This window comes from Pogoniulus pusillus, chromosome 15, assembly GCF_015220805.1.
Source record: "Pogoniulus pusillus isolate bPogPus1 chromosome 15, bPogPus1.pri, whole genome shotgun sequence".
NCBI classification, from domain to species: Eukaryota; Metazoa; Chordata; class Aves; order Piciformes; family Lybiidae; genus Pogoniulus; species Pogoniulus pusillus.
In genome coordinates, this window is record NC_087278.1 from 2,794,230 (window position 1) to 2,808,691 (window position 14,462).

Sequence of the window (14,462 nt, forward strand, 5' to 3'; positions counted from 1 at the left end):
TCTGTGAGGTCTCTTCCAACCCTGATGATGATACTGTGTGTGATCTAACAAGTACTGCAGGCAAAGCAGAGGATAAATGTGCTTGGAAACAGAAATGCTGCAAACTGAGGACTAGCTGCAGTACTCACAGCAGAGACAATGACCAGTCCTGCTGCCCTCTGCAGTCACAGAATGGCAGGGGCTGGAAGGGACCTCTGGAGTCCTAACTCCCTGCCAGAGCAGCACCAGCTATGGCAGATCACACAGGAAACGTCTCCAGACTGGTCTTGAAAGCCTCCAGAGAAGGAGACTCCACAACCACCCTGGGCAGCCTGTTCCAGTGCTCCAGCACACCCTAACAGCAAAGATGTTTCTCCTCAAGTTGTGGTGGAACCTCCTGGGTTCCAGTTTGTGTCCACTGCCCCTCATCCTATCACAGCACACGAGGGAAAAGAGCCTGGCCCCTTCTTCTTTACACCCACCCTTAAGGTATGTGCAAACATTGATCACAGTAGCACAGTATCACAGTATCATCAAGGTTGGAAGAGACCTCATAGATCATCAAGTCCAACCCTTTACCACGGAGCTCAAGGCCAGACCATGGCACCAAGTGCCATGTCCAATCCTGCCTTGAACAGCCATAGACCTTAAGCCTGGAATATAAACAACATTTTTAATAATTAAAATAGGGACATGTAAAGAGAAAGTTCCTTTGTGGAGTTCTGAGAATTTATATCCAGATCTTGCCTATCCTAAAGTTTTACTTTGTGACAGTGGATGGCTCTCAGCCACTCTGTCCCCAGCCTGGAGTGCTGCTTGGGGTTGCTGTGACCAAAGTGCAGAACCCTGCACTCATCCTTGTTAAATCTCATCCCATTGGCCTCTGCTCACCCATGCAGCCTGGCCAGGTCCCTCTGCAGGGCTCTCCTACTCTCCAACAGATCAACACCTGCTCCTAGATTGCTGTCATCTGCAAACTTACTGATGCTGGACACAATCCCCTGCTCCAGATCATCAATAAAGACATTGAACAGGACTATGACCAGCACTGATCCCTGGGGCACACCACTAGTGCCAGCTGCCAACTGGATGTGGCCCCATTCACCACCACTCTCTGGGCTCTGCCATCCAGCCAGTTCTTGACCCAGCACAGAGTGAATCTGTCCAAGCCATGAGCTGCCAGCTTGGCTAGGAGCTTCTTGTGGCAGACAGTGTCAAAGGCTTTGCTGCAGTCCAGGTAGACTCCATCCATAGCCTGCCCCACATTCACCAGGCAGGAACCTGATCATAAAAGGAGATCAGGTTGGTGAGGCAGGACCTGCCCTTCCTAAGGCCATGCTGGCTGGGCCTGATCCCTTGGCCATGCTGTAGGTGCTCTGTGATGGCACTCAAGATGACCTGTTCCATGACCTTGCCTGGCACTGAGGTCAGGCTGACAGCTCTGTAGTTTTCTGGCTCCTCCTTTTGACCTTCTTGTGGATGGGAATCACATTGGTCAGCTTCCAGTCACAGAGCACTGGCTAAGAAGCCTTGCTCTTCTCCTGCTCAGTGATGGTGCTCCTACTTACTCTGTGTGCACAGAACATCAGTGACCTTGTCACAACATGATGAAGACATTAGGTTTACTGAGAAGATGAAATGAGTGGGGATGGTGAGAGCTCTGGAGACGTTCAGCTAACACTTGTGTGAAGTTTCCCATGAGACACTGTCACAGTATCACAGTATCACAGTATCACCAAGGTTGGAAGAGACCTCACAGATCATCAAGTCCAACCCTTTACCACAGTGCCCAAGGCTAGACCATGGCACCAAGTGCCACATCCAACCTTGCCTTGAACTGCCCCAGGGACGACGACTCCAAGGCAGTAACCATTTCAAAGGGAAGCCATACATACCTCTCCAAGCTTTTCTAACTTGATATAGGTTTCCATCTTTCCAAATCCAATTTCTGACTGCAATGAAAAGAAATGGAAAATCAATCACTGAAACTCATCATTTCATTTAGACATCATTTAACCAGCAAGATAAACTCTGATTCAGAAAAATACCTGACAGGACCTGACCAAAGACTGCAGGATTCTGATGCTTTAAAAGCAAAGGCATAAATCTTCCCAGCATCCAAGCCTAATGCTCAGCCTCTTAGCCTTAGATCAAAACTTCACTTCTGAACCCTCTTACTGTGGTCTTCTCCACTCTTTTGATCTGATTGCTCCTGATATTATAGCTTAAAAGCACAGAAGTAATCTCTTAGTACAGCCTTATGATGCTGCCTCTTTCAAAACAATTTACCTGCTATGTTCAAGATCTCAGCTCCAGCTTTCCTCTCCCATCCTGAACTTGTGATGCTTTTCAGTCTGAAACCCTGCCAGTGAAATACCCCCACACCATTTTTCCACAGGCTTCAGCTTTGTCTCCACAATTTGTGTTTCATGACTCATAACATCAAATCTTTGTATGTTTTACTTGGATCTATTCACCTTCTCTTCTTTGTCACCAGCTTAGCTCTGCAGTGCAAACCAGGAGGCCCTGTCCACCTATAGAACATTGCTCTCTGAAGACTGTAAGGTCATTGCTCTTTTCCTGTTCAGATCCACTAGGAGTAATACTTACCTCTTACAACTATTTTCATCTAAGACCACTGTCAATCACACCAAAGCTTTGTGTGTAAAGTAGATATGTAAAACCTGGACCCTGACAAAGCCCCAAATCCACAGGCTTCATGGGGGTTTGCTTTACACTAAGACAAAAAAATACAGGTTTTCTCCCTAGCATCATCTCCTCCCTCCAACACCTCAGAGATTTGACTTCAGAGTAGCTGCTTGCACCTGTGTCCACAGAGAATCAGGCAGGGTTGGAAGGGAGCACAAGGAGCAGCCAGTTCCAACCCCCCTGCCATGCCCAGGGACACCCTACCCTAGAGCAGGCTGCACACAGCCTCAGCCAGCCTGGCCTCAAACACCTCCAGCCATGGGGCCTCAACCACCTCCCTGGGCAACCCATTCCAGCCTCTCACCACTCTCCTGCTCAACAACTTCCTCCTCATCTCCACTGTGAATCTCCCCTCCTCCAGCTTTGCTCCATTATCCCCAGTCCTGTCACTCCCTGAGGGCCTCAAAAGTCCCTCCCCAGCTTTTTTTTGTAGGCCCCTATCAGATCCTGGAAGGCCACAAGAAGGTCCCCTGGGAGCCTCCTCTGCTCCAGCCTGCACAGCCCCAACTCTTTCAGGCTGTGCTCACAGCAGAGCTGCTGCAGCCTCTGAGCATCCTCCTGGCCCTGCTCTGGACACTCTCCAGCATCTCCACATCCCTCTTGTCCCAGGGGCTCCAGAGCTGGATGCAGGACTCCAGGTGGGGTCTCAGCAGAGCAGAGCACAGCAGAGGGGGAGAATCCCCTCCCTGGCCCTGCTGGCCACACTTCTGCTGCTGCAGCCCAGGCTCTGCTTGGCTTTCTGGGCTGCAAGTGCACACTGCTGGCTCCTGCTGAGCTTCTCCTACAGCAGCACCCCAAAGTCCCTCTCCTCAGGGCTGCTCTCCAGCCACTCACTGCCCAGCCTGGATTTGTGCTTGGCTTTCCTCCAACCCAGCTGCAGACCTTGTACATACATCAGAATATGTTGACTGGTTCCTAAAAGTCTGATGGGTATTAAGGTTGTCTATTATTTCATGGGAGCAGCACCATGTGAATACTGCTAACTGTATTAAGATTTGACATCAACACAGTCTGAAGGCATAAGAAAGCTGCATGGATAAAAAAGTGGCATTAACACTCAGTTTTCAGAACAAATGCATGAAAATACATCTGAAGTAAGTGTAAGATTTTGTCTGCAAAGGTCTTTGCCATAGCTAAGAGAAAAAAAGGGGGCACACAGTTACACTGTCAAGTATTAAAAGTAATTCTGCCCTATTAAATGTGTTAGAATTGCAGTATGTAAAAGGAGACTTCACCATCAAGCACGTCCAGGAGCTTGTTCAAGCCAAGCAGTTTACCTCAGCATGCCAGCAGGGCTGGCATTTGACAACCCTTGTGAGATTTTAAGCATACCACTGCTGCAGGTACAATGTCAGTAAAGTGCATTTTGACCTACTTAACCATGTCTTCAAGTGACTATTAGATGGTATCAGAATTATAAAGATAGGCTGCTTACTACCCAGGAGAAACTGAAGGAGAACTCCTAACTACTGACCTTGGTACTGCCAGGCAGTCTGGAACCCTGACTTCTGAGAAACCTGAACCTTGTTCATCAAGATTAAGAGACTTAGCATCACCTTTAGCCAGTAAAATCACACAGCATGGCCTACATACAGAGGAGAGATATTCACAGAATCATGAATCAAGCAGGCTGGAAGAGAGATCCAAGCTCAGCCAGTCCAACCTAGCACCCAGCCCTGCCCAACCAACCAGACCATAGCACTAAGTGCCCCAGCCAGGATTGGATTCAACACCTCCAGCCATGGGCACTCCACCACCTCCCTGGGCAGCCCATTCCAATGCCAATCACTCTCTCTGGCAGGAACTTCCTAACAACATCCAGCCTAGACCTGCCCTGGCACAACTTGAGACTGTGTCCCCTTCTTCTGTTGCTGCTTGCCTGGCAGCAGAGCCCAACCCCACCTGGCTACAGCCTCCATTCAGGTAGTTGCAGACAGCAATGAGCTCTGCCCTGAGCCTCCTCTGCTGCAGGCTGCACACCCCCAGCTCCCTCAGCCTCTCCTCACAGGGCTGTGCTCCAGGCCCCTCCCCAGCCTTGCTGCCCTTCTCCAAACACCTTCCAGCACCTCAACATCTCTCTGCAATTCAAGAGCCCAGAACTGGACACAGCACTGCAGGGGTGGCCTGAGCAGTGCTGAGCACAGGGGCACAAGAACCTCCCTTGTGCTGCTGCCCACACTGCTCCTGAGCCAGCCCAGGATGCCATTGGCTCTGCTGCCCACCTGGGCACACTGCTGCCTCCTCTGCAGCTCCTCTCTGCCAGCACCCCCAGCTCCCTCTCTGCCTGGCTGCTCTCAGCCACTCTGGCCCCAGCCTGTAGTGCTGCTTGGGGTTGTTGTGGGCAAAATGCAGAACTCTGCACTTGGCCTTGTCCAGTCTCATCCCAACCAAAGAACCCAAAAATCCACCCTAATCACAGAATCTTCAACAGCTGCCTTTCAATAGGGTTAATTTTAATCATACTGTGCCTGCCTATCAAGCACAAGAACAAAAGCCATTTTTATACTCCTCAGCCTTTTCCTTCAGAACCATTTCTGAACCACTCAGGGGTTGGTTTTGGGTGAAATACATTATCTGTCTAGTTTGATTTACACAGACACACTGAGGCACTCTATTTTTGGTCTCTTACCTCTAATGGCAAGAGTTACACCTATGGCACTTGCATGCAGTACATGTAGACACAAAACACAATTACTCTCCTTGCTTTGCAGAGCAAAGCACCAGAACTGAAGCAGAACAGGTCCTCACTTGATACTTTTTATAGGCTTCTTTTCTACTTTGATTCTTAACTGAGCCTTGGAAAGAGACTTGCCTTTGAAGCAGAGCACAACAGCCATCTACTGTAATTAACAGACTGCAACAAAGGCAATCTCAGAATATTAAGCCCTTGAACTGTCTTTTTGTTTCTCAAAGCTTAGTTTGAAATCATGGAATGCCAAGGCAGTAAATGCGTGCCTGCATACCACAGCACTGCTGGTAGGTTTCCTTTGGCATTGTTAAGCCCTGCAAGCTGATTCCATGCACAGCTCATATTCATTAGAGGGCACTCTTATTCTGCCTGTCTCCTCTAGAGAGAAAGCCAACTGCTCTCAGGGCTCAGCTTTAAAGGGGCAAGGGCATTTAGAAAGCCTAGAGATAACAGGGTAGCATCCTCCCCAGCCTTCAAACAAAGAATCACAGAGTCACAGAATCAGGCAGGGTGGAAGGGACCACAAGGATCTAGTTCCAACCCCTCTGCCATGCCCAGGGACACCCTTCCCTAGAGCAGGCTGCACACAGCCTCAGCCAGCCTGGCCTGAAACACCTCCAGCCATGGGGCCTCAACCACCTCCCTGGGCAACCCATTCCAGCCTCTGACCACTCTGATGCTGAAGAATTTCCTCCTCACATCCAGGCTGAATCTGCCCAGGATTACACTGAGAAAGTTCTACAGAACAGGTACTTCACTGGTGTCTGAGCAGAGAATCACAGAATGGCTTAGGCTGGAAGGGACCTCAGAGGTCACCTATCTGCTCCAACCCTCCCCATGCCATCCATGGGCAGGGATGCCTCTCAACTAGACTCAGCTGCTAAAGGCCTCATCCAGCCTGGCCTTGAACACCTCCAGGGAGGAGGCATCCACAACCCTCCCTAGGCAATCTATGCCAGAGTCTAAATAGAATACCAGAATCATAGAATCGACCAGGTTGGAAGAGAGCTCCAAGATCATCCAGGCCAACCTAGCACCCAGCCCTAGACAATCAACCAGACCATGGCACTAAATGCCTCATCCAGGTTTTGCTTCAGCACCTCCAGAGATGGTGACTCCACCACCTCCCTGGGCAGCCCATTCCAATGCCAATCACTCTCTCTGCCAACAACTTCCTCCTCACATCCAGCCTAGACCTCCCCTGGCACAGCTTGAGACTGTGTCCTCTTCTTCTGGTGCTGGTTGCCTGGCAGCAGAGCCCAACCCCACCTGGCTACAGCCTCCCTGCAGGCAGCTGCAGGCAGCAATAAGCTCCGCCCTGAGCCTCCTCTGCTGCAGGCTGCACACCCCCAGCTCCCTCAGCCTCTCCTCACAGGGCTCTGCTCCAGGCCCCTCCCCAGCCTTGCTGCCCTTCTCCAAACACCTTCCAGCACCTCAACATCTCCCTGCAATGGAGGAGCCCAGAACTGGACACAGCACTGCAGGGGTGGCCTGAGCAGTGCTGAGCACAGGGGCACATAACCTCCCTTGTGCTGCTGCCCACACTGCTCCTGAGCCAGCCCAGGATGCCACTGGCTCTGCTGCCCACCTGGGCACTGCTGCCTCAGCTTCAGCCTACAAAATATTATGCTGCATTATGACCTTCCTACTTTATCACCAGAGCTTTGGCCTTGACCTAAGACTATGTGTGGCCTATATGCTCAGAGAGATCATCCCTGCTCCAAAAAGGCAAAGGATTTAAGTCTGTTCTTTTGGAATCCTTTTAGCCATCCATCTCAATGGGTGAGAAAGGCCTGTGCTGAGAAATGACAGGGCCAGGTCTGCAGCAGGAAAATTGAAGAAAGACTGAAATTCCTCAGTGCATGCTGCTGAGTGCCCACTGAAGCTCAGGACATTAGCACATCAATGGGGTGCTTTAGCAGGTCAGATGTGTTGCACTCACCAGTGATGCTCTCCTAGAACGCCGACTCATGGGCTGGTCAAAGGGGGGGCTGTTGATCTGCAGCTTTTCCAGGTAGCCATCAGGTATCCTGATGTCAGCAGGCAGGGACAAACGCTTGTTCAAATCCTGCAGCAAAGGATGTTAAAAGGAGAAGAGTCAAGCAGAGTTCAGGGCTTCCTGAAACATCCTAACACCTGTAGCCTTGCTGGCTCCAGCTTGAGGAGTGGAGATTTAGGCTGGAGGTTAGAAATTCTTTGCAGTGAGGGTGGTGAGGCACAGGTTGCCCAGGGAGGTTGTGGATGCTCACTCCCTGGAGGTGTTCAAGGTCAGCTTGGAGACGGCCTTGAGCAACCTGGACTGGTGGAAGGTGTTCTTGCCCACAGCAGGGAGGCTGCAACTGGATGATCTTTAAGGTCCCCTCTGACCCAAACCATTCTATGAATCTGTGAACTACCACAGAGCTGAAAGGGCAACACAGCCAGAGTCACAAAAATGGGAAGTGATTTCCAAAGCAGCAGGAGCTGTTCCTTGGTTACAGGAGTTCATCCAGGTCAATCACACTGTGCTGGTTTGCTCCATCTTCCCCCCTTTGGAAATCACCCAGACTAGACTCAGCCAGCTCTGGAAATGTGAATGAAGCTTTTACATTTGCAGCTTAGCACAATATACAAGCAGATAGTTACAGTATAGACAGTTATACACAGGAATATACAAGGCAAAAGGCAATACAGAAACACAACAGCCCTCCCACAAACCTGAGTCCCCAGGAGGGGCTCTCAACTGCCCTTCCACCTTCCCCCACCCCTCTCTACCTTACCCCAGACATTGCCTTGTGCCCAAGAAAGATTGGAGGGTCAGCCAGGGGGGTTAGGAAGCAGGTGGATTAATCAGAGAGACAGCAGGCTAGGTTAGAGAAATGCAGCCCACAGCCCAGACAGAGAGCATCTCCCTTATCTATGTTTGGATTCTTGTTCTTATACATCTCAGCAAGCCTAGGAGTGCAGTAGACATCACCACTGTTTCTCTTTTCACAGCCTGTCATCTGGTTCTTCTCAGCAAAACATTCTAGCTAGCTTCAAACCAGCACACACAGAGTCAGGAGCAAACTCAACAGTCTGCCCTGAACTCAGGCTAGCTCTGCAACCACCACAGTTTTCACACTTCCTTCCAACAAAGGAGGGCAACTCCACAGGTCTGCTGGTGGACCTCAGATTTCATCACCAAATCACAGAAACATCCAGGTTGGAAAAGCCTCTCAGGATCACCAAGTCCAACCTAGAACCTTACTCTACAAGATACACCTTAAACCATCTCCCTAAGCACCACATCCAAACCACCCTGAAACACAGCCAGGCTGGGGGACTCCACCACCTCCCTGGGCAGCTCATTCCAGTCCCTGACCACCCTGTGAAAAACTTCTTCCTAATGTCCAGTCTAAACCTCCCCAGCCTCAGCTTGAGGCCATTCCCTCCTTGTTCTGTCTCCAGTTAGCTGTCAGCAGAGCCCAGCAGCAGCCTCTCCACAATGTCCCTTCAGGTAGCTGCAGACAGCAATGAGGTCTGCCCTCAGCCTCCTCTGTTTCACACTACCCATCCCCAGCTCCTTCAGTTGCTCCTCATAAGATTTATCCTCTAAGCCCTCCCCCAGCTCTGTTGCCCTCCTCTGGACCTGCTCCAGCACCTCCACATCTCTCTCGTATTGCAGTGCCCCAAACTGAACACAGCACTCAAGCTGTGGCCTCACTAAAGCCAAGTACAAGGAGACAATCAATACTGACCTAAGGGCTGTAAGCTCTTCCTGATGTTCCCCTATTCTGTCTTACCTACCACACCTCCAGCTCTGCGTTCTGGGCATCCCAAGTTAACCTCAAGGCTGGCAGCTAGATTGGGTTCCCCTCAGGCCTTGCCATGTGTTTCTACTTGTGTCTTTGCAGCAGCAGCTTTGAACTATTTCAGCATGCTAAATCATCAAGAAACTATCTCAGGCGAAGTGCACAGCTTCCTGCCAGCTTTGTGCTCCAAACAGGTTCAGTGTAAGGTCAGACAAGCTCACAGCCTGAACAGAGGGCAAGAGAGGCAGCAGAGCAAGCCTGGGAAGTCAGCAGCTAAATTGGCTTAGTCTGCTAAAGAACTGGATCATCAGATTTTTCAGGACCTGAGGTCTTGGTTGGACAGCTTGCTAAGCTTTCAGTGGTGAGAATGTGTTTGGATCTTGGACATGCATAATCTGTGCACATGTCTGGAGCAGCACCAGAGCAAACCAAACCCCATCAGCTAAAAACACGTTAAAAAAGCCAACAGAATTTGGCTATGAGCTGAGTTTCAGGTAGGACTGAAGTCCTTATATAGGCAGCCCAGATAACTGATCTACATATGGCCACTGGCTATGGGGGGTTGGAGAGATGCCAGCAGAGCTTTAACTTCTGGCAGCTGACCCTCCTGTTTTCCTTTCACTTCTCACACCTCCTCGGCTGCAGAGCACAGAACTCTGTCAGCCTGCTGCCTAACTGGAAAAATCAGTGCCTGCCTTTCTGACTTTGCACAGAACTCTGAGACTGCCTCTGAACAAAAGGAAGGCTGCTCAGATGACGACAGCTTTGGCTAACAGTTTGAAGTTCAATTACAAGAAAACAAAAGGATGCCTCTGTTCTGGCAGCTTCCAATTTCTGGCCTAATTTTCAGCTTGGGTGTTTCACATTTTTTTTTCCCCCCAAACTGGTAATTTTCTAACTGGCTGAGTGGAGGAATGAGCTAACTATAATGGGAGCTAGCAGTAAGCATGATCTGACTGTGGTGCACTGATGGCCAAGTCGAGACTTCTTGTTCAAAACCACATGTTAAAACCATTACCTAACACTCAAGCCTTTTAAGACACAAATATTTGTAAGATTACATAGAGTCACATACACCAAACCTTCTTCTTGTTATCATCATCCCTAAAAATAGGCAATAGATTGCAAATCCAAATACCTGAAAGACAGAAATGACTCTGTTTTGTTTGCCTGTACCACCTTAATTCCCCCTTGGTTTTGCAGTAATTGAAGCAGTCACCTCCGGGGGAAAAGAAAGGAATCCTAATTAACTGCTATACAGCAACATGAAAGGGGACTCTCTGGATGTGCATGAGAGAAATAAACACATTTCCTAGTGGCTAAAGAGAAAAAATGGATGCTAAAATTACATGAATTTGACACAGTTGAAAAGCCCAGTTAATTTAAGTGAGATTAAGTTAAAAAGCAAGAACCTTGCTAGAGAATCACAGTGTCAGGGCTTGGAAGAGACATAAAAACCTCACAGAATCAAGCAGGTTGGAAGAGACCTCCAAGATCATCCAGGCCAACCTAGCACCCAGCCCTGGCCAGTCAACTACAATCATAGAATCATAGAATCAAGCAGGTTGGAAGAGACCTCCAAGATCATCCAACCCAACCTAGCACCCAGCCCTAGCCAGTCAACCAGACCATGGCACTAAGTGCCTCAGTCAGGCTTTGCTTCAACACCTCCAGGGATGGCAACTCCAGCACCTCCCTGGGCAGCCCATTCCAATGCCAATCACTCTCTCTGACAACAACTTCCTCCTCACATCCAGCCTATACTTCCCCTGGCACAACTTGAGACTGTGTCCCCTTGTTCTGTTGCTGGCTGCCTGCTCATCCAGAGCAGCAGCCCTGCTAGAGCAGGACCACACCAACCAACTCTGAGTGTTCAAGGCTGGGCAATCTGTTGATGCTTAGGTAACTTGCTCAGCTGATGCCAGTACACTTACTCATAGATGCAGAGACTGGTTTGGGATGGAAAAGACCTTGAAGATCATCTAGTTCCAACTCTCCTAGCATTGACAGGGACACCTTCCACTAGATCAGAATGCTCAAGGCCTCATGCTGCCAGACCTTGAACACCTCCAGGGAGAGAGCATCTGTGACCTCCTTGGGCAACTTGTTCCAGTGCCTCATCACTTTCACTGGAAAGACTTTCCTCTGTGGGCTATCAGCCAAGCCTGCACCTGGCTGAGCAGTCACTCCCTGCTCCGTGGGATGCAGATAAGATGGGAGGATAGTGAGGAGACTTGTGGGAGGAGGTAATGACAGCATAATAGAGAAAGTGAAAGCTCTGTGCCCAAATAGAGTGGAAAAGGGAACTCATTAGAATCACAGAATCAACCAGGTTGGAAGAGAGCATAGAAAAAATCATAGAATCAAGCAGGTTGGAAGAGACCTCCAAGATCATCCAGGCCAACCTAGCACCCAGCCCTGCCCAATCAACCAGACCATGGCACTAAGTGCCTCATCCAGGCTTTGCTTCAACACCTCCAGGGACAGTGACTCCACCACCTCTCTGGGCAGCCCATTCCAATGCCAATCACTCTCTCTGACTTCCTCCTGACATCCAGCCTAGACCTCCCCTGGCACAGCTTGAGACTGTGTCCCCTTGTTCTGTTGCTGCTTGCCTGGCAGAAGAGCCCAACCCCACCTGGCTGCAGCCTCCCTTCGGGCAGTTGTACACAGCAATGAGCTCTGCCCTGAGCCTCCTCTTCTCCAAGCTCATCCAGTCCAACCTATCACCCAGCCCTATCCAATTCACTAGGCCATGGCACTAAGTGCCTCATCCAGTCTTCTCTTGAACACTCTGATTAACTGGCAGGTAGGCACTCAGCTGCTCACTGGAAAGATGGACCTCAGTGTGCCCAGCAGTGGCTTGGGAGGCACAAGTCAAATGCCACAGCCACAAATGTCTCCTTCTCCTGCCCCTCAGCTTCAATTACTGAGCACCATGTCAGACAGTCCAGAACAGCAGTTCAAAGTGGCTGTCAAGCCTAGGGGGAAGCCTTTATGGAGTGACTGCTGTTAACCACCCCAGGCTTTGTACACTGCATCTCTGCTCCCTCACACAGCTGTGGCCATCTCCAAGTCATCTTATCATAGAACCACAAAATGGTTTGGGTTGGAAAGAGACCTTAAAGACAATCTAGTTTCAATCCTCCTGCCACAGGCAGGGACACCTTTCACTTGACTAGGTTGCTCAAAGCCTCATCCAACCTGGCTCTGAACACCTCCAGGGAGAAGGCAACCACAGCCTTGCTGGGCAATTTGTTCCAGTGTCTCACCACCCTCACTGGCAAGAATCTCTTCATGGCAACCTTGCTGCAGCAGCAGCAGCAGCAAACCCACTCTTCTGCACCCCATGGCTTACTGCTGCTTTGGCAGGATGCCTGCCTGGAGAGTTAAGCACCAGCAGGAAACTGCCTTTTTTTTTTGTTAAAGCATTTCTAATTCTCTTAAGTCTCTGTGGAATTCTGTGCAACAATGGCAAAAGACACTTGCTGGACAGAGGACTTTGTCCTATCCATCCCAAGGACCAGCTGAATCTGATGCTGCTGTCAGAAAAATCACCAAAAAGGGAAATCAAAGCAAACCCACCTTAAATCAAGGCAAATGACTAAACCCAAGAAAGCTTTTGTAATGGTAATTATTAGCAGGCTGGCACAAGGGCCTGTCTGAAGAAGCAATAAAGAAGTGAATGGCAGGCCTGATAATTTCCCCTATGCTCTTCAGTTCATGATATTGAAGATTTGAAGCCTGTCAGCACTACAGGGTTAAATGTCCATTTTGAACACCAATGGAGTTGGCATTCCTGGATGAACCTCCTAAGGTTTTGATTATTTAAAGGCAAGTCAGAGTAACTGATAGCAAATTATCTGGCAAATCAGAGCAACTCTCTCTGTTATATTCCTTATATTTTTTTAACCAGAACAAGTGGACCATAAACTATGCAGAGGGAATCTGGGTGCATTCCTTGGGGATTCTTAACAACCAAGGGGTTACTGGAATGCCAAACCTTAGCTTTCAGGGCACAAAGTACTTCAGGCAGAACAGGAATCTTACAAAATTAAAATGCTGATATTTTCTTCTGTGTCACTTAAGAGTTATTTTTCTGGTGGCCTGAATATATGAAAAAGCTTTTGTCAATTCATAACATTTTCTACTTATCTGGTTGTGGTTATCTTAGAATCAGAAACATAGAATAAGCCAGGCTGGAAGAGACCTCCAAGATTATCCAGGCCAACCCAGCACCCAGCCCTGGCCAATCAACCAGCCCGTGGCACTAAGTGCCTCATCCAGGCTTGGCTTCAACACCTCCCTGGGCAGCCCATTCCAATGCCAATCACTCTCTCTGACAACAACTTCCTCCTAACATCCAGCCTAGACCTCCCCTGGCACAACTTGAGACTGTGTCCCCTTCTTCTGTTGCTGCTTGCCTGGTAGCAGAGCCCAACCCCACCTGGCTACAGCCTCCATTCAGGTAGTTGCAGACAGCAATGAGCTCTGCCCTGAGCCTCCTCTGCTGCAGGCTGCACACCCCCAGCTCCCTCAGCCTCTCCTCACAGGGCTGTGCTCCAGGCCCCTCCCCAGCCTTGATGCCCTTCTCCAAACACCTTCCAGCACCTCAACAGCTCTCTGCAATGGAGGAGCCCAGAACTGGACACAGCACTGCAGGGGTGGCCTGAGCAGTGCTGAGCACAGGGGCACAAGAACCTCCCTTGTCCTGCTGCCCACACTGCTCCTGAGCCAGCCCAGGATATCACTGGCTCTGTCTTTAAAACACCTCCAGAGATGGGGATTCAACTACCTTCCTGGGGAGCCTGTTCCAGTGGCTGAGAACCCTTCCAGGGAAGAGGTTCCTCCTTTGGAGCCTTTCTTTTGTCTGCCTAGCAGCCAACCATATTGCTGTAACTTGATGTGGATGCTCTGCCAACCATCAACTACTTACACCTGGCTATGAGAAACAGAGGCAGGTATTTCAGCCTACATTTTGCAGGACCTCTGAGTTCATAGATTCATAGAACAGCTTGAGTTGGAAGCATTTAGTTGCAACCCTCCTGGCACTTGACCAGGTTGCTTGAGGCCTCCTTGTGTACCTTAACTGTTTTTTTTTGCTAAGACACTTCAGTAAAGTGAAATAAAGATGATTCAAACTCAGGAGATAGAACATTTGAACTCCACATGTTACAACTGCCCTGAAAAGCAGCAATCTGAAACACTCCTGCTTTCCAGTCTGCCTTCTCCCCACAACAAACACTAATCTTTTTCACCAAACAGAAGAGCAAGAACCAAAAATTCAAAATACAAAAAGAAAACTGCCTCAA

The 14,462-nt window shown here is 49.5% G+C and overlaps 1 protein-coding gene across 3 annotated transcripts in view; it reads right to left on the reverse strand.

Annotated features, from left to right (window-relative positions):
- CDK17 (cyclin dependent kinase 17) overlaps positions 1-14,462 on the reverse strand; it is a 113,901-nt gene that overhangs the window by 19,597 nt on the left and 79,842 nt on the right. For all 3 annotated transcript variants that reach the window (XM_064154957.1, XM_064154956.1, XM_064154958.1), the window contains 2 exons: positions 7,320-7,445; positions 1,875-1,931 (listed from right to left, as the gene is read on the reverse strand). In XM_064154957.1, coding sequence (XP_064011027.1) covers positions 1,875-1,931; positions 7,320-7,445 — 183 coding nt within the window. The remainder of the gene's footprint in view (positions 1-1,874; positions 1,932-7,319; positions 7,446-14,462) is intronic.